This window comes from Mastomys coucha, unplaced genomic scaffold (genome assembly GCF_008632895.1).
Source record: "Mastomys coucha isolate ucsf_1 unplaced genomic scaffold, UCSF_Mcou_1 pScaffold12, whole genome shotgun sequence".
NCBI classification, from domain to species: domain Eukaryota; kingdom Metazoa; phylum Chordata; class Mammalia; order Rodentia; family Muridae; genus Mastomys; species Mastomys coucha.
In genome coordinates, this window is record NW_022196894.1 from 32723983 (window position 1) to 32744286 (window position 20304).

At 42.2% G+C, this 20304-nt stretch overlaps 1 protein-coding gene across 1 annotated transcript in view; it reads left to right on the top strand.

Annotated features, from left to right (window-relative positions):
• Positions 1 to 20304, top strand: part of Hacd2 (3-hydroxyacyl-CoA dehydratase 2) — a 91045-nt gene that overhangs the window by 5721 nt on the left and 65020 nt on the right. Inside the window, exon 3 of the mRNA XM_031363769.1 lies at positions 17409 to 17427. Within this exon, the coding sequence (XP_031219629.1) occupies positions 17409 to 17427 (19 nt within the window). The remainder of the gene's footprint in view (positions 1 to 17408; positions 17428 to 20304) is intronic.

Genomic DNA, 20304 nt, shown 5'->3' on the forward strand with positions numbered 1-20304 from the left:
TTTTCTTTGTCAGTCTCCACTAGAAACTTATTACATGACAAATCATGGATTTGGTTTTAGGAAAAAGACTATACCCCCAAAATGAAAACATCTTTGAACCCAACTTCCCTAAGAGAGAAAGAGACAGTAGAAATGACTTTTTATAATGAAGCGATGGTTCTAGAGACATGGAGAAGATGAAGGCTGCAGAGGTCCATGGAGGCAGGAGCCTCTAACTAGGCTGTAGGGAGAGCCTGCTGAGATGCACTTCTTGTGTGGTATTTAAGAAGGGTTTCATGACTTACCCAGCAAACATGGTGCAATCATTAGATGTGTGTGTTGCTTAATCATACTATGCTGCATAATAGGATGAGAACATTAATCTAGATAAATTAGCTACTCTACATGTGTGCTGACTGGTGTTCCTTAGTGGGGCCTTTGGGGAGGGGCTTAAAAAGGAAATAGAAGTCAGTTGTTCCCAAGATATTCCAGATCTCTTTAGGAATATATAAAAGACTTAAAAACACTAAGTAGGCAAGCCCAAATGGTCATGTAGTGATGTGTTATAAAAATGAAACAGTGCCAGTGGTGGCACATGCCTTTAATCCCAGCATTTGGGAGGCAGAGGCAGGTAGATTTCTGAGTTCGAGGCCAGCCTGGTCTACAGAGTGAGTTCACAGCCAGGGCTACACAGAGAAACCCTGTCTCAAAAAAAACAAAAAACAAAACAAAACAAAAAAAAAGCATTCAAAATAGCTTTCTTTCTTTCCTTCTTTCTTTCTTTCTATCTTTCTATCTGTCTGTCTATCTATCTATCTATCTATCTATCTATCTATCTATCTATTTATTTATTGTATATGAGTACACTATAGCTGTCATCAGACACACCAGTAGAGGGCATCAGACACACCAGTAGAGGGCATCAGATCCCATTACAGATGGTTGTGAGCTACCATATATGGTTGCTGGGAATTGAACTCAGGACCTCTGGAAGAGCAGTCAGTGAGCCATTTCTCTAGCCCCCCAAATAGCTTATTTTCTGAGGAACTTTATTTATCTGTATTTATTTATTTTTGCAGAATGGATACATTGAGTTGGTGGTGTGTATAATATTGGGTTTTTTTTTTTTAGGAGGTGCCACTCACATACCAGGCTAATACAGTTAACATTGAGCTATGTTGTCAGCTCAGGGATTTTAGTAAAATTGACAGAAACCTCAACTTTATCCAAGAACATGTTGAGCATTTTTTTAAATAAATAAATAAATTCCAAAATTATTGTACAGTTTTAAGTGTTTGGTTAATGAATACTGTGAAAATTAAATCCTTGCTAAAAAGGAAGTAACTTAAGGCCTGGAGAGGGCTCTGGCAGTACACTCACCTAGCATGCACAAGGCCTTGGATGTACTCTACAGCAAACCAAACCAAATCGAACAAAAGCCTACAGTCTTGTTGGGGAGGTGATTGTATGAGGGCTATTGGCTAGAGATCAGGGAAACCTCCTCACTTAACCGTCAAGAGGGACCTGTTGTCTTTAGCATATTCTATAAATAAAAATCAAGGGCAGGAATGTAGCAGGGCCACAGGAATGGCCCAGACTCAGGCTGAAACAACCTAGGGAGCCCAGGTGTTCATGCTCTGTCACTTTTATCTGCCATTCTCTGTGATGTCTGAAGCATTCTCCCTCTGCATGCTTCCTTCCTGTTTCGAGTGCCAGGTGATAGTAATAATTAGTCTCCTGATGTAGCTCTTGGAGCCAAGGTGAGAATAGCTAGCTAAAAGCAAAGCCTTATTTCTGTATCTTAGTGAGGAGCTAGTGGGTTCAGCTTGGATCATTTGTGATCCTAGATGGTTGCCTCTAGACAGGAAGCAAGGCTGCAGAGATGATCCAGAAAGGGAGGAGGGGAAGAGAGGGACAGCTTTTAGAGTAAGATACTAGATGAAGCTAAGAAGTATCTTACTAAGTTTTCACAAGACACACAATAGAATAAAAATGTGGTGTATCTTATTATTGTATGTAATATATAATATACATATGCGTGAGTACACACACACACTAATGTTTAATTTATTTATCTATGGAGTTTTGCTGTTTTGGTTTTTGTTTGTTTTATTTATTTTTTTTTATTATAAATGAGTACACTGTAGCTGTCTTCAGACACACCAGAAGAGGGCGTCAGATTTCATTACGGGTGGTTGTGAGCCACCATGTGGTTGCTGGGATTTGAACTCATGACCTTCCGAAGAGCAGTCAGTGCTTTTACCCACTGAGCCACCTCACCAGCCCTGTTTTATGTTTTTTGAGACAACATTTCTCTGTATAGCCCTGGCTGTCCTGGAACTCATTCTGTAGACCAGGCTGGCCTCGAACTCAGAAATCCACCTGCTTCTGCCTCTGCCTCTGCCTCTGTCTCTGCCTCTGCCTCCCAAGTGCTGGGATTAAAGGCATGCGCCACCACTGCCCAGTGGATTTTTTTTTTTTTCTCTAAGTGGAGGGTTTTCCATATTTTTCAGGCTGGTCTCCCTGTTCTGGGTTTAAGCAGTCCTCTGCCTCAGCCTTTCAGAGCACTGGGCCTACAGACATATACCACCATATCTGGCTGTAGTATGATTTATAAATTGATCTGTTGTAAAATGTAAAATCAGTGTTTTAGGCCAAAAGATCAGTATGCAAATAATACAGTGTACCTCAGATCAAATCTTGAGTCATTCTGTGCTGGTTAACATAAGCAGCATCAGCATACTTTTTAAATGCCACTCACAGATTACAAAATGTGGAATGTCAAGTGAATTAATTATTGGCAGATGAGTTATTGGTGGTGTCTCCCACTGGGTGAACCGTAAAGCATGCTGTGTGAAAGGAAGGCAAACACGACATATCAACAGATGATGTGAGTCCTTTGACCTGAAAAATGTCTAGGACACAGTCTGTCGAGGCTGAAGGTTAGTGGAAGTGAGTGCTAACAGGTACAAGATTTCCTTTTAAAGGGATGGAAATGTAACTAGTGATGGTGAGTGCACAACTGTGTGACTGCAGTGATCAGAGACACCGAATTGTGCACTTAGGGGTGGATTTGTTGTGCTGTGAATTATACTTGGTTTTAAAGATGCTGCGTGTCTAAAGTGTGCTGTGGGCATGCTGTTTCTCATTTTGGCTTTGGATTTATGATAGTCATTATAAGGCAGATTTTCTCCAGTTTGGCTGAGTAGAGATTGAATAGTAGCATGGGGATATAGAGTTTGTGATAGAGTCCCAGGTTTAATTCCTAGTTTAAAACCTACACACACAAATATAGGTTGGAGTTACAGTTGTGATAGCTTTGATGTTGTTTGTTTTTTAATCATATTTTGTTTTTGGACTGGGATTGAAATTCAACAGATAAACAACATACTACTGGATTATATCCCTAGCCTTCCCTTTAAAACATTTTTATTGGACAAGCAAGATGGGTTAGTGGATAAAGACATTTACTGCACAAGCTTGGTGACCTGAGTTCATTCCCTGGAACCCACATGATGGAGAGAGAGAACTGACTCCACAAAGTTGTCATCTGACCTTGACACACATGCTCCCATACACTAATATTACACAGTTTTTAAAAAGCAAAACCCATTTCTTTTGAGACAGTGTCTTAAGTTGCCCAGGTTGCCCTTTAACCCCCTCTGTAGCCCAGCCATACTGTGAACTTGAGGTCCTTCTGTCTCATCCTCATGAGTGGTGACTGAAGGCCTGCACAGGGAGGTTTGGTCAGAATGGCAATTTAAACTGGTTCCTAGGCAGAGTTGGATTGCTGAATGCTTTCGGTTAAAATAAAAGTGCTTGTTGGCTGTGTTCCAGGAATGAGAGTTCATTTTCAACAGGTTGATGTCACCTTGCACAGACCTGTTTGCCTGGGTATAAGCTATGTTGATTGCTATGCACCTCATATATCTATCTCTGTCCTTCTGGTCCTAGTGTTCCACAGCAACCCTTTATCTCCTATTCCTCTCCAGATCCTTCTGCTTTGTAGAACCCTTTGTCTACAATAAGGGGAAACATGTAGGCACTTTTCTTACCTTTTCCTAGAGTTGATCTATTGCTGGATTTGAAAAGCAGAATTAGTTGTGGGGTCTGTGAGGGACCGCAAAAACCTTTCACATCTTGAAACCGCATTGGCACATTCTCAGCCCTACTTCTGTATTCTAGTCAGAGTCTTCATGCTTCACTTCTCCCCTTCAGATTCCTAATGAAGTAGGAAATGGTTTTGAATGCCTTTTAAGACAGAGGGAAATCTTAACTACTGTGTCTTTAAGAAGAAGGCTTCCAGTTTATACTCCAGAGTGTTTCTGGTCCTGTGGCTCAAACCTTGTCTGTCTAGGTGTTGGTAAGAGAGCTGCATGCTTCAGGTATATTTCCAGCCAGTTTGCTTCTGTGAACTGGCCTGGGGATAGTTCATAAGAGGTCAGTTTTCCCTCTTTGTGGGAACCTGTCGATTTTCCAATGACAGTTTTATATCTTAATAGACTTTTGGAATAATCTGCATGACTTGTTAGACTCCCTTTATTCTAAAGATTGCTTTTAAAAGAACAGATCTCTAAACGAGTTTGGAAAGGCTAGCAGTCATGTGGAGTCATCTAGTACAAACTTGTCAAGCAGCGGAGCCCAGAAAAACCAGCTTCAGAAACTGTGTGAGAATGGGATGAGAGAAAACGCACTTGGATGTAAAGTGTCACAACATTTGACAGGAAGAGGGAGTCTGTAGGAAATAGGAGCCCACCCACACAGGTGTCATTGCTTGACAACTGAGCAAGTAAAAGTTAAATAATACAGTGCTCAAAGAAGCGAGGAAGCTAATGACTTTAGAACAGAGTGTGCTAAAATTAAAAAGCAAAGACAAAAACAACAACTATCCTAAATATATTTACAGTGACTGCAGGGCAAGAAGGAGACTGTAGTATATAAGCAGTAACCCGAAGGCTGAAGAAAGCAGTTGTTTCCAGTCACAGAGCATCAGGTAAAGCAAGCTCAGAGCAGAAGGCATTGAGAGTTTTGTAGAGTTCAGCATCTGAGAGGCACAGCACGGACTGGCTAGGCAGTGCATGGCACTAGAACAGGGAGGCAGTCTGTTAGTGTTAGAAACTGTGTGTCTACAGAACTGATAGCAGATATAAAACCTTTAAATGAATAATGACTATCCAAAAAATAGAAAAATTAGAATGTATAGTTCAAAGTAATTGTGGAGAAAAAAAACCTTTTTGAACTAAAAGGCTGGTTATTGACAGTTTATAGCAAACCACAGAAGAGCTTTTCTGCCAGGAAAAAAAAAAACCTCACTTCTTCTGAATTTCTCTTTAAGTTCTTAAAACTTAGAACAAAGATAACAATTCTTAGACGAAAAAAGACTTGGGAATGAAATAGTAAAAGCAACTAAGGACCTTAGACTTCAACCTTTCTAGGAAACAAAATCCACTCAGAGCTGGGAGAGAACAGTAGCCTCATAAGGAGACAATATCATGTACAGGTGGAGGCATTCTAATACCTGTGGAACCTGAGAAGAGAATCAAAGTGCACTTAGCTGTTACATAAATAATAAAGTCTTCAGCTCTGTGTGTTTGAGCTTCCTGCTTAATAATGTCTCAGATCTGTGCTGTCCAGTACAATAGCCACTAGTCACATGGAGCCCTTGAGACGTGGCTGGTAGGACTGAGAAACTAGATTTTAAGTTTCATTTCCATTCTGATAGGCACGTATGACTAGTGGCGTCTGCAGCCCAGGATAGGTAGATCATGATCTAGATTGCAAATTGCCCACCTAGAATCTCATGAGCTAGTTTAGATTCTGCCAGAAGACAATGAAAGGAAGGATGGTGAACGAGCCAAGGGAGGGTGACATGCTGGAAATGGTATATCACTTGGACTTTGGAAGTTTCCTAATTCATATGTTTAGAACAACGGGGCTAATATTAAAACATGCATGTGTCTTCAGATTAGGAAAATGTATAGAATAAAAACAAAATCTGTGGGGTGCTGGAGAAAGGCTCAAAGGGCCTGCCTGTGTCAGACCGTTGCCAGTGCTGCCCTTGGGGGCTGGAGGTGCAGGGGTGCTGAGTAACAGATTTATGTACCTCTTACACAAATCTTGAAAGACACAGTAGAGTCTGTGTAATAGTATGCAATGGAGAATAGGATGGGTGAGGAAAATAGGATTAAAACAGTGTAAATAAAGACAGCCTACATAGTTCATGAAGTCAGTTTCAATGCCCTCAGTTTAAGAGCTTGGGGTCAGGGACATATAACTGAGATCTGTATTTCCTGCACAGATCTATAGAAGTGGAAAATGACAATGCAGGGGCTGCAAGTCCCAGGTCCAGTCCCAGCACCCATAGCCCACCTATCTCCCAACTGTTTCAACTCCAGCTCCAGGTGATCTGTTGCCTGTAATGGCGCTTGTGGGCACCAGGCATGTACGTGGTAGACATACATACATGGATGCAAAACACTCATAAACAGAAAGTAAAAATAAATAAATCTTAAACCAAACACAGAGAGTATGACAGGAGAATTACAAAAAGCTTACCCAGCGACAGACGAATAAAATAAATGACTAGATCAGCAACAGACTAGATGGTCCGAGCTGAGGCTGGAAGGCTGGGAGTTTGAGACCAGTGTTGGTTGAGTATTAACTATCAAAAGAGGAGCAGACAGGAAGATCACAGCATAAGATAAAGTTGATTTCACAACAGGCTCAGGAGTTAAGTGTTGTCTGCAGCAGGAACCAGAGAGATCGTTTGATGAGTAAATGTTTATCTGAACAGAGAAACAAAATATAGAGAGAAGCTAGCAGAAATGCGTGAGAAGTGAAAGCAGAGTGCTTACGATTCATCATGCTAGCTATAAAAACACTGCAGACATGAAAGTTAGGACTTAAGACAGTTTTTGTCATTGATTAGCATGGTGACCTGCTCTCTCTGGGCCTTAATGTATTGTGAGCAGTGAACACACTGGATTAAATTACTTCTCTTTTTCCTTCAGTGTTAACTTCTGTGAGGCTTTAGTGCTTCACTTTCAAAGAATGAAAAGTAAGCAAATAGATAGTGCTACAAAATAGTGAAATTAACAAGTCCCAGGTGAGAAAATATTGGCAATTAGGGAAATTTCACTTGTTTTGTCCTTCAGTGTATGTAAAAGGATTTTGGAAAAACATTTGGAGTCTCTGAAGGTGATCAATAGATGGGCGTTTTTTATTCTGGCTTATTTGGCTTTTTGCTTATGTTCTAAACATTTAGAAAGGAGTTGGATGAGAAGGTGAGGAATAACCAAATTAATGAAGGCCAAGCTAGAAGACATGCTCTCTGCTCCTCGCTGAACCTTGGAAGTGGTTCACACAGCACAGCACATCCTGGCCTGGACGAATCCATGAGAACCTAGGGTTCTTTTTTTCAAGAACTTTTTTTTTAACACACTCATTGTTCAAGATATAAGTTTCATTATTGTTAGGTTTCAAACCAGGGACTACTGGCTGAGGTTCCTAATTAACATATCAAAGCAGACCTCTCCAGGTTCTCCTTGCATGTGCAGCCTTGCTCGGTAGCTTCTTGTTATGGGACTGTCACCTGCGAGAAAAAGGTGACAAAAATACACACTGTAGCAAAAGTTATACTTTATTATGCTGAGGGTCACCACATAGTGGTCACACTCTGAATTCCTAACTACTGCCCCTAAGCCTATCTCCCCAAGGCTGCTTACCTGTGTGATGTGTGGGCTCTCCAGCTGCAGGGCAGATCAAGGGTGATGTCTCTCTAGATGTGCAGAACAGAACATTGTTCTTGGTCTCTGCTTATATGCTGTTCAGTAGGCATCATGCAGTTCTAGGACTGTGTCTGGTTATGGTGAGTGAGTGATGTCACTGGGTTCTGGCTATCTGGTACAGCCGTGGGTGTAGTGGGGATCCCGACTAAGCTGTTTTTACATGCCTAAAAGGCATTTTTTACTGTACTCATTACAAGGGCCTTCCTAGCTGAAATACTCCTCCCCTTATCCTAAACTCTTCTAGTGCAGGATGCCGGGCTGCCCTTCCCTATATAATCCAACCATTTTGCTTACCTCTCCTCTTTATATCTTTGGCCTCCTGGCTGCTGTACCTGGTTCTCCTCTCCCTCCCCCTCTTCCTCCTCACATGGCTCAGGGTCATGTCCACTCTGGGCTCTCCCAGATGTCCCTGCCTCTGGCTATGCTCTCCCACATATCTACAATAAATCTCCTCCATCCTACTCAGAGCCAATCATGTTCCTTTTTCCTTTTATTCCTTTTCTTTCCTTTTTTTTTTTCATTCATCTGATTTCAAAACAAAGGTACAAAGTAGATAACCAAAATGATTGGATTATATAGAGAAGGCAGCCCAGCCCCTGGACTGGAGAATTCAGGGTAGTGAATGGGACATGTCTGCCAGGAGGGCTCTGTAGGGATGCTGGGAGAACCTGGTAGTCAGGTCTGCTTTGATATGTTAATTAGGCCTCTCTGCCCTTTGTCCCATGCTTGAGACCTAAGGATACATTTTTGTATATGTGTATCACATATACCCCTGCTCCACTGGTCCCCTTCCTTATAAAGGCACTTTATGGGAATTTCTGGTGAGACTAAGTTCAGCACACCCTAGTCATTCCTTCCAAATTTATTAACAGTGTGAGTGAGTCATCTTTTCCTGAGGTAAATAAATAAAAAGGTGGAAAAAGGCCAGCAAGATTTTGAACAAACTCTGTTCATGGTCACCAGAGGAAAGAAAAGTACTTCCTTCTAACAGAAGATGCCATGTACACTCGTTTAAAAAAAAAATGGAAAAGAAAGGAAAAAAAAAAAGATAAAGCAGAAGATGCATATTGTTCACAAGCTTCATGCCTGAAAATTGTCCCTGATAACATTTTGGTGTCTCAGAACTACATGTGAGGAATGGGAGCATAGCTCAGGGGTACAGCACCTACTTAGCATATGAAGACCCTGGGTTTATTCCTCAGCACTGGGGGGAAAGGTTACATGTTATATGCATGAATTTTAAGCAAAAATGGGATACAAATCTGTATATGGTACTATATTTTCTAAAATGAATCAAATTTTGGTAACTGTACACAGTTAAGAATGCACTGCTACACCGAGAGAAGGACTCTAATAGCAGACGTGACTTAGGAGTGGTCCAGCCCTCATTTCTACTCTGTCTGGAAGTTCTCTCTGGTCTTGAGGCTGAACCCACAGCAACTGCATGTCATCAGTGACTCCCCTTTTTGAGCCATAGGCAGTGGAAGCAGGAGAGCATACCTGACCCATCCTGGGCTGGCCTGATTGTTTGCCTCCCACATGGGCTCCTAGTCACCTTGACACTTGTTAAACTCTGTGTAGGTGCTTTGTTATTTCCTAACCTTAGATTAAAAATGAAATTGGAGGGGCTGGAGAGAAGGCTCTGTGATTAGGAGCATTGTCTGCGCTTCCAGAGGACCTGAGTTTAGTCCCCAGTAGCCACATGGTGGCTGACAACCATCTGTGACTACAGTTCCAAGGCATATAGGGTCCTCTTTTGGCATCAGGCATGCATGTGGTGTACAGACAGACAATACTCATTAAATAATGAAATAATTTTTAAAGATGAAACTGTCTTTGTTAAGGTTTCCAAGGCATCTTGAACTTTACAGCTTCTTGTTCCAATGTTGGATCCACACATAATTTTCTGTGCTCTTCCAAAATGTTTGGGTCACTTCTCCAGCTCTGTCCTCTGTAGCTGTCTAGGTGTTGGTCGACTGTACTCCACTGCTGCTGCTGGTGGTCATCCCATGGTACTGACATCTCCAATACACTGGGGTCTTCCACTGCAGCTTTTCCCCAACAGTCTCTCATAGGCTCTCTTCTTGGTGCCAAGTCTCAACTTCTTTACATGACCCTTTCAGTCCAGGCCTTCAACTGAAACTGAGGCTGCACCTTCACCAGTAGTAGCCTTTCCTGATCTTTCCTGAGCCTCAGATGCTCTCCATGACCCCTTCAAAACCATTACCATCTGTGTGATTCTTACACATTACCAAGTCTGGCTGCCAGCACAAGGCCTGTCTCTGGAACACAGATTCTTTGTGTTCTCAGAAAACACTTTCTGGAAGATTTTACATCAGTGATGCTGGCCTCATCTTAATCATTGCTGAATTCCTTAGCTTCAGATAACCAGCATTAGTTTTCCCAGTAACCTGTTCTGTTTTTGATTCTAAAGCCAAAGCAATATGGCCCAAACTGCCAAGTTCTGCTGCTTGCTGGAGCTAGAACATGTTCCCCTTGTTCTATTACATTTTTCACCAGCTTTCTGTTTTCCAACTCCTTTACTGCGTAATCTTGGCTTTCCTGGAACTTACTTTGTAGGCTGACTTTGAACTTAGAGATCTGCTGGATGCCTCTGTCTACAGAGTGCTGGGATTAAAGGCATGTCCTACCATGCCTGGATCCAAGTTTTTTTTTTTAAACCTGGAATTTGTTCTGTAGACTGATTTTGAACTAAGAGATCTGCTTGTCTCTGTCCCCAGGGATTAAAGGCATGCATCTGTTGTGTGTAGTTTTAAAAACATACCACCACCTTTGCCAGGAAGCTGCAGTGGCGCTCTGGCCCCTCCTCGCTCTCTTTTGTTCATCCCAGCTTAGCTCTGCCAAGCTACCAGCACTGACCTGGCTTCTCTTTCTACCCACCTTTGCTTCGAGGATGAAAAACACTCAGACAGCTTTATTACTTTAGAATTTGCCTGCTAGCACAATTGCTGGGCTCAAATACCTCCTGCCTGGAAATGCATGTTCTTAACAGTTTATTATCTCCATCTCTCCTTAAGCCCTAAGCTTAATGGCTTGTATCAGCTAGCCCTAGCCGACCTCCTTGGCCATCCACTGGTAGCAGAGACCTCTGGCTCTAGCTCCCTGAGATCTTACTTGATTGCTGTGTCCTCCTTACAAAGCCTGGCTGAAAAGCTCTTCTCTTTCCCTGCATCTCCCTTTTCCTTCTGGGACCCGGAAGACCCACCTGTACCTTCTGTCCAGCAATTGGCTCCAGGCCTTCTTTATTGACAAAATCAAGAACCAGTTAGGGAACCAGACCTTAGTATCAGCACCTCCCCTACATGTAATAACATGCCTGGACCCATGCCTCAAGATCTGGATCAAAAGTGTGTGTCATCTCATGTCCAGATCCAAATTTTAAAAGCCTGTGTCTTCAGCCCAAGATCTGGATCATAGTTGTGTCCTCCCATTTCTGGATTGTAGTTCATTCCAGATATAGTCAAGTTGACAACCAAGAATAGCCATCATAGTATTTCTGTCTTAGTTAGGGGTTTACTGCTGCAAACAGACTCTATGACCAAGGCAACTCTTATAAGGACAACATTTAATTGGGGCTGCTTACAGGTTCAGAGGTTCAGTCCATTGTCATCAAGGCGGGAACATTGTCATCAAGCAGGTATCGTGCAGGAGAAGCTGAGAGTTCTACATCTTTCATCTGAAGGCAGTTAGTGGAAGACTGACTTCCAGGCAGCTAGGAGTAGGGTCTTAAAGCCCACCCCCACAGTGACACACTTACTCCAGCAAGGCCACACCTCCAAATAGTGCCACTCCCTGGGGCAAGCATATACAAATCACCACACTATCCCTTGTGAATTTGACATACACTCATAGCTCTTTATGTCCAAATGAAAACAATAGTCAGGTCATAATAACACCTAACAGGATATAACTATCCATCATTCAACTTCAAATGTATAAACAATAAGCTTATCTAGGTGGGATCTTGCTCCAGGTCACCACACCCTGAATTCCATTTAATGTCCTTGAACACTGGATTTAGCTCCATTCCACTTCCTGGTGCCCCTTTAATCCTTGAACCATACATTTTGTATTTTTCCTTTCTAAGCTTGCTATACTCCTCATCAGAGTGAATCACAGATATAAAGTCTATGCTAGGCTTATTTGAGATTTCCTTTGTTGATGCAGTTAATCTAAATTTTCTCTCCTTAGCCTAAGGCAGACTCTTCAGACAAGGGCAAAAAGCAGCCACACTCTTCACCAAACTATGACAAGAACAATCTCTAGGCAACATCCTAAAATCCTTCTCCTCTGAAACCTCTTGTGTCAGGGCCCACAGTTTAAATCACCCTCAGCACCAGTCTTCCATGCTTTTACTAGTTTGCCCATTATACTCCTCTTGAAGCACTCCACTGCTTTGCTAATCCAATGTCCCCAAATCTACTCTCCTCCAAACAAAAGCAGGCCTATCACAGCATTGCTCCAGTCCCTCGTACAAACTTCTTTCTAGGGTTCCCATTCCATGACCAAGGCAACTCTTATAAAGGAAAACATTTAATTGGGACTGGCTTACAGTTTCAGAGATTCAGTCTATTATCATCATAGTGGGAAGCATTGTAGCATGCAGGCAAGCATAATATTGGAGGAACTGAGTGTTCTACATCTTGATCCAAAGGCTGTTGGGGGTTGGTCTGATGCTGCTATGTATTCAAATACTAAATTCTGTACCCCAAGATCAGGTTGCTCAAAAATGAGCAAATCCTGCATACACAAACCTTTGTTGTACAAACCTTATTCCCCAATTAAAAAACATTGGTTAAATAAAAATGACTACAACCAATTATTGGGCAGAATAGAGAAAGGTGGACTTTGAGTTACCTGGTTGGGGGTTGCACGGAGGGACCACAAGAGAAAGAGTAAGGAGAAAGAGAAGGAGCACAGAGGATGGAGAGAACAGGAGGACTTCACTAGTCATGATGGACCAGTAGCACGTGCCAGGGTGCCAGATTGAAATGCTCATCAGAACACCAGACTGCTGAGCAGAGATAACCCAGAAAGATTCAAACAACAAGTATTTGGGGAGTGCAGTTGGATAAAGTAGCCAGTCTGGCATTAGAGAATTAGATTATGGGTAATCCCCCAGCAATCATGCAGAGCCTAGTAAGTAAATCATAGTTTAAGTCTCATTCATTTGAAGCTAGGTGGGGATAACCAAAATTCATATATTTATAGAAGACAGCCAGAGGGAGACTGTCTTCCCCAGGTAGCCTAGAGGAGGCTCTCTTTCCACACTGTGGGGAGCCTGAGCATAGAGACCTCAAAGCCCACCCGACAGTGACACACCCACTCCAACAAGGCCACACCTCCTAATAGTGCCACTCCCCTTAGGCTAAGTATTTCAAACATATGAGTATGGTGGGGGCCAAACCTATTCAAACCACCACAAACTGGAAAAGTTTGTCGGTAACTCACAAAATTTTTTCAGTTCAAATCTTAGAAGCTTTTTCAAAAACTGAATTTCTAAATAGCCATTGTACAAGATGGCTGTACACCTGTACCTGTAATGACTACCTTTATAAACCCATCCTTTAGCTCCCCTTAGCCTGGCATGCTGTTGGCTCTAAGTCTATCATCCTTCTAGTAAATAAACTGAAGTTAAAATTTAAAACTGAATTTAGTATATTTTTTGGTAGGTAGATATTATGGCGTCCAAGTATTGAGAAAGACTAAAAACTTAGATTTATACAGTAGCTGACAGTCAGGGGTTGAAATCTAGGTGTTGGCATGAAGACATCAGGAAGGCTGACTGGTTTCTTAGCAGGCAGGATCCACTGCTTTCTATCGGGCATCTGGGGTTCTTCCTTCCTAGCTGTTGTCTGTAGGTTGTTGTTACTAGGGACTGTTCTGCAGTCCTTGCCTGAGGCCCTCCCCCCAACCCCCCAGCCTCCATGCATGCTGTAGTGAATCCATGTTAGTATGCCTGGCTTCCTTTGCTGCCGCCTGCCTGAAAAGACAGATACTTTTCCAGCTCTCTCTTGTCCTTTCTTTCCAGTTCTGAGACTCAAACTGAAGGTCACATACATGCTAGAAAGCTCTTAAAGTGTGCTTGTGGTTGGGCCATGGCCACCCATACCATCTTGTACCTTAGCATCAGTTGACTTGCCTAGGTATGATGGCCCATGCCTGTAGTTACAGCAACTAGGGAGGGAGCTGAGACAGGAGGATTGCCGCAGATTTGAGACCAGCCTGATTATATAGTGAGTTCCATGTTGGCCTGAGCTACAGTCTTTCTTTTCACTATTTAAAGAATATGGTATCCAAGAAATTTTTGTACACTAGGCCCAGGATTTCAGGACAGAAGGATAAATTTTCTACACTTCTTATTTGACTCCTTGGAATAACCTATAAGTTTACTTTTATGTTGTACTTTGTAAGTAGATAAGATCTAGTTAATCTGAAATATAATTCAGTTTGTCTATTATCTTTCCTTTTCTACTTATTTATTTACCTTTTTTTTTTTTTTTTTTTTTTTTTTTTTTTTTTTTTTGAGATAGTGTTTCTCTGTGTAGCCCTGGCTATCCTGGATCTCACTCCTGTAGACCGGGCTGGCCTTGAACTTAGAGATCAGCCTGCCTCTGCCTCCCAGGTGCTGGGATTAAAACATGAGCCATCACTGCCTGGCCTTACTTTGGTATATTTCTATCACTGCTTATCTTAATGATGTTTTTGTTTCTAGTGTTCCTGTGTGTATTTGTTAGTACTTGCTCAGAGTGATTTCTGGAACTTTTATTTATTTTTTAAATTTATCCATTATTTTTGTGGGTGTAGGCACAGGAGTCACAATGCACCTTATGGAGTCAGGCCCCTCTATCTGCCTTTCCAGTAGGCCATGGGCCCTGCACAGGCTTGCTGCCCAGCTTGTACAGCAGGATCTCACTGGCCCCTGGAAATTGTGTTCTTAAATCCAAAAGTATTTATCATGAGTTAATATTGTATCTGGTTGTTGTTATATCTTTATGTCCAAGAGCATTTACATACTGAAGATATATATATATCTTTTGTTTTTGTTTTTGTTTTTGTTTTTGTTTTTTGAGACAGGGTTTCTCTGTATAGCCCTGGCTGTCCTGGAGCTCACTTTGTAGACCAGGCTGGCCTCGAACTCAGAAATCCACCTGCCTCTGCCTCCCAAGTGCTAGGATTAAAGGCGTGCGCCACCACCGCCTGGCTGAAATATATATTTTTAATGAAGTTATTTTCTTTTTATTTCTTCTTTGAGTATCATTGAGGATAGTTTTTGAAATATTGTATAAGTAGGTCACATTAGCTATGAGTTTCATCAGGAAGGTGAAAGGGGGCATTGCACAATTGTGTGATAAAAGAGGGGAGGCTCAGCCTGGGAGGACAAGACCTAGAAAGCAGGAAAGCCCCTGGCTTTTCCTGCAGTGTCCTGTCCTTAATGAGCAGCCAGGATGTCTTGTCACATACATGATGAGAAGGCATGCCGCTTTCTGTCTTGTCAAAGGATGCGCTTCATCCATGTCCTTCATTTCATCCCCCATTTTAATCTAGATATATCTTCTAGTTTTTCCAATCTGTGCAGCAGGAGATATTCACACATTTGAGACGTTCAGGGTTGTCTTTGAAAGGGATAATATAAGGGATGGAAATTATTCTTTTCCCTTTTCACATGGCAGCAAGTTTGTATAGCTCAGGTTTTTAATCCAGGCTCTCTCCCTGTATCCTGCTCCCCCTCCCTAAAATGGGATGGGAGGACGTTTAGAAAAATAGTAATCTTTCAGAACAGAACTAAACAGGACCATTTTAGCTAACTCTGTTTTGTGATGTTCTGGTCTCTGGGCCTCATAACTCACTTGCAGTGAAATAGTGTAGAAAAGGCAGAGAAGACAGAAAATCAAGCAAGGCTCAGGTCCTTGCCCAGGCCATTCATTGCTGACCACCATGGGCAAGCTATGCAGCTTTCTGTGTCCCTAACTGTCCTGCCTACCTGTCAAGGTGACTAGCAGGATCAATAATAAGTAACCGCTAGAAATGTTTTATGGAAGTGATGACAGGAACTAAAACAGCTGTTATCTTATAGGGGCTCCAGATCCTCAACACCAGTGTTAAAGCAGTGGGGATTTGGAAGGATGTATTTAGCTAATCAGGAGGCCATGGAGATAGGATGGAATGGCCTTTTCAGTCCAGGTACTGGAAGTGAAAACAAGACTTATCTGCCATGCATCCACAGGAATTGGAAGCTAGTTGAGACTTAGGGGCTAGGGGAATTTAGCTCAACAGGCCAGGAGCCCAGTGGCCCCAGGTGTAACATAAGGAGGAAGGAAGTGATGTGCTTCCTATTGAGGTAGCCATTTTGAGAGGCTGATATAGTCATGGAGAAGTCCAAGGTGGTTTGGAATTAGGGAATGTTGTGTGAAATATTAAAAAATACAATCCACCTTGTGCCAGCAGGCACTGGCGAGCATAGCTGGCCTGTTCTCATCTTGTGGAAACTCTGACTCAGAGCTCCAAAATCTCTCCACTCAGCTCACAAAGTTCCCACTGGCTGGTCGCTACCACACCAGCCCCATGCTTCAAAGTTCCCATAGCCTTTTGGGGTGCACATCTTACAAACCCATGCTTTGCCACCATACCTTTCTCTCTGGAACCTAGTTGAGCATGAAGAAAAACACCACACAAACTTAGTTCAGAATCAATGATAACTCAATCGCTGGGTGCAACAACTAGAATCATCTTGTAAGCCATGTTAAATATAAATCCTCCGGTGGTGAATCCATCCGGAGCCATTTGTAGCTACATCTTGTCTTCCCACTCTCCCCATCCAAAAGCCTGTGTCTGTCTCTGTCTCTGTCTGTCTATCTGTCTCTCTCTCTCCCTCTCTCTCCTCTCTCTCTCTTTCCCTCTGTGTCTCTGTCTCTGTCTCTCTCTCTTACCTGTTCTCTTCCTCTCAAGACCCAGAAGTCCCGCCTACTCGCCCAGTGACTGGTTTCTTTATTCATTAGAAGGGTCACATGAAATCCTGAGTGATTCACACCTTGTCCCAGATAGCCCCTCTTGGGGAAGCTGAATTAGCATCAAAATACAAACTGCACCAAGGCTATCCATGGCAAGGGAACGTGTTTAGAAATTAGATCAGAGAACAACTCTACAGCAAGACTATTGATTGAGGCAAGATAAGGCCTAGGATGGGGCTTTGAATAATAAATATCTGCACTGAAGAGCCTGCTGGGCAACAGTAGCTAACAAAGGCACTACTGAGGCTATGCTGTGTAGCCCTGACAGTTGTGTTCTGCAGATTATGGAGATGCATGGTTGTACTTGTGAGCTGATGGGTTATAAATGAGGTCATTGACATCAAACCAACCACTGTGTGAGGATTAAATCCTTAGAATCTCTGCCAGAGGAGCACAAACAGAAAGGAGCAAACAAAACTAGTAACAGGTTTTTGTTGTTGTTGTTGTTGTTGTTGAATAGCCTGAAGCAAGGTTTAAAAGTGGAATGTCTATTTTTCAGGCTCAGTATTGTGGCCTGGTGCTGCTCTAGTCTTGACTGAAAGATCAATTTATGTGCAATAAAACTGTGATATTGGCCTCACTAATTTTCTTTTCCCTCTTTTCTCTCTAGATTTTACATTGTGCTATAGGTAAGTAGAACCCCACACACCTCTGAATATATTGACTTGTGCCTTTTAAAGTCATAGATGGTTAGCTTGATTTGATTCTTAAAACTCAGACCATTTAACTATTATATAAAAAATTGCTTGTTAAAGTGGTTTTGTTTCTGAAATAGCAAGTATTAGAGGCCATCACCACACACCATTATTTGTTGTGTCTCTTTTTCTGCCAGTTTAGGAGGTGCCTCCCCTTCTCAGCACAACAGGGAAGCTCTTCCATGTTTCTAAGTGTGGTTTGGGTTCCGGAACTGTGCTGTGTTGGAGAACTTCCCTGTGACCCTTACATGGATGTTCTCTGTGTGTATCGTAAAGCAAACGGTTTTAACACTTACAAAATTATACTCAAAGCAGATGGTGTGTGCGGGTGCTTTGTTAGCTTCTTTTTGTTGGGAGAATCATCACATTTTGCCCTGGAACTCTTGAGGCATAGCTTTTAGAATGGGGTGAATAGATGCCTGTAATTAGGCAAAAGTCAATTTTAGAAAATAGACAGGCCCTATAAAGTGAGCCCACAGCACTCTAGGTTTGTCTCTCAAAGGGACAATATAAAGATGATGTTCATTGAAACATACCGAAAGTCTGAAAACTTGAGAGCTGTTGACTCTAGACCAGTGTCACCCCTCAGTTTAACTCATAGCTAAAGTGGTGCACTTCAGAGTGCTGGGCTTGGTGCTGATAGTCAAGGATGAGCAGTCTTGGAATTGACAAGGCCATGGCAAAAGTGGAGACACAGCTGACTGCCATGTGAGTCTGCAGAGGTCTCTGTGATCCCATAGACGTTAAGGAAGGCAGGTCGTCTTCACTCCAGGGCCGCACCTCTGCTGCTTCAGAACTCGTTGGTCTAAGCATCTGTTTATTTGAGGGGCTCATTGCATTCATTAGATTGCTGGAAGACTTTCTGGTCCCCTGAAAGACTTTAGAATACTGCCTTAGAAACTTTGAAAGATAAATTTGAGGGATCCTGGGGCTATCTGTTACACAATCTCCTTCCCCAGTTTACAAAGGTATTGATAATTATTACTACTATTGTTAATAATTATTACTTATTAATTGAAAGTAATGTACCTCATTTATAACCAGATCTGACTTTAGAGTCTGCCTAACTTATTTTATCTTATGTATCTTATACCCATCTCAGTCTTTTATCTACAATTTTAAGATATTACATTTTAGCCTTTCTTAAATGATTGCATTTTAAGCATGTAAGCTGATGATTTGCTCAATGGTAGAACACATACACATGCATAAGACCTGAAGTTTAATTTTTAGCATCACAAAAATTAACAATAAAAATTTAATTAATTCTAAGCATAAACTAGCTGATGGGAAATACATTTGGCCAAAGAGCTCTGGACCACTGCAGGCCTGCCCTACATGGTTGGGCTGTGTGAGCTATTCTCTTTACCTTCAGCTATCTGTCTCTGTAGAGCACCCCTACCTTAATGACTTAACTTTGAATCTGTGAGATAATATGGAAGAAGTGTGCAGTTGGCTGAAGACTGTCCTTTATCCTCTCTAGGCTGTTATAATACTCTGTCTCAGTGCCAAGCAGTGAGCCACACAACCACACAACCTCACTGGGACAGCCAGTATTGTCCAGTGCACACTACTAAGATGCAAAGTAGTAGATGGCAGAAATTCATTTTCCACTGGTGACATTTTCAATCATGACAGACTTGCTATATTCCCCGTCATCAGTCAAAGTGCTATAAACTGAGTGACTTATGAATATTTGTTCCTTCTAACTTTGGAGGTTTGGAATTCCAAAGACAGATGTCTGGTGAAGTTCCTCAGGCAGTGTATGCTTTCCATTATGATGTGATGAAAGGGGCGGATCAGCTCCCTGAGCCTTTATTGTATCTGGTCTTTGGCTAGTTAGTTTTGTTTTGTTTGGCACCAGGCCTCATGTAGCCCAGGCTGGTCACAAACTTCCTATGTAGCCAAAGCCGGCCTTCAACTCCTAATTCTCCTGCCTTCACTTCCCAAGGCCTGTGATCAGAGGCATGATTGGCCACACTGCAGAAGCCAGGCTTTCAAGGATCATGGTCACCTTCATTAGAGTCTTCGTGACTTAATCATTTCCCAAAGGCCCCACCACTTAATATTTAGATTAATAATAGATTGTGACTGTGCCCTAATATTTTTCATAATATACCAATTTTTTATCAGTCAGGGTTCTCTAGAGTCAACGAACTTATGGTATTCTCTATGTAGTAAAGGAATTTATTGATGACTTACAGTCTGTAGTCCAACTCCCAACAATGGTCGTCAGCAGCTGTGAATGGAAGTCTGAGGATCCAGCAGTTGCTCAGTCCCACAAGGCAAGCAGATGAAGCAGAGTATTGAGGAGTCAGCATATTAAATTGAGGGGTGGAGTATAAGCATTCACCCTGTATGTTTAAGTATGCATAGTATTTTCATTAATGTTTAACTGTTTTAATGGCCCGAATCACTTTGCTTATTGTAAAATAAACTCTTACACCTCTAAAATTAATATCCCTGGGAGTAACTACCAATGGATATGTTTGTTCATTCATACAAAGCAGACAAACAAACAAACAAACAAACAAACAAAGTTTCATCAACTAACTGCCTAGTGGGGCTGGGTCCCAACTGCTACATGAGACAGCGGGATTGGAGAGTGAGCAGCCACAGATGTGGTTCAGAAAAGCCATGTCAGCTGAGGCTTCCATTCTGTGATATAAGGTGCCCAGAGGGAGGCCTGGTGTCTGTGTCACTGTCTTGTTTGTTTATGCTGCTTCCCTATCAGACTGAGAGCTCCTTGGGAGCAGCTCCTATGTGACCCATCTGCTTTCCCAGGGCCTCTAGTGGCACCTGATACATGGG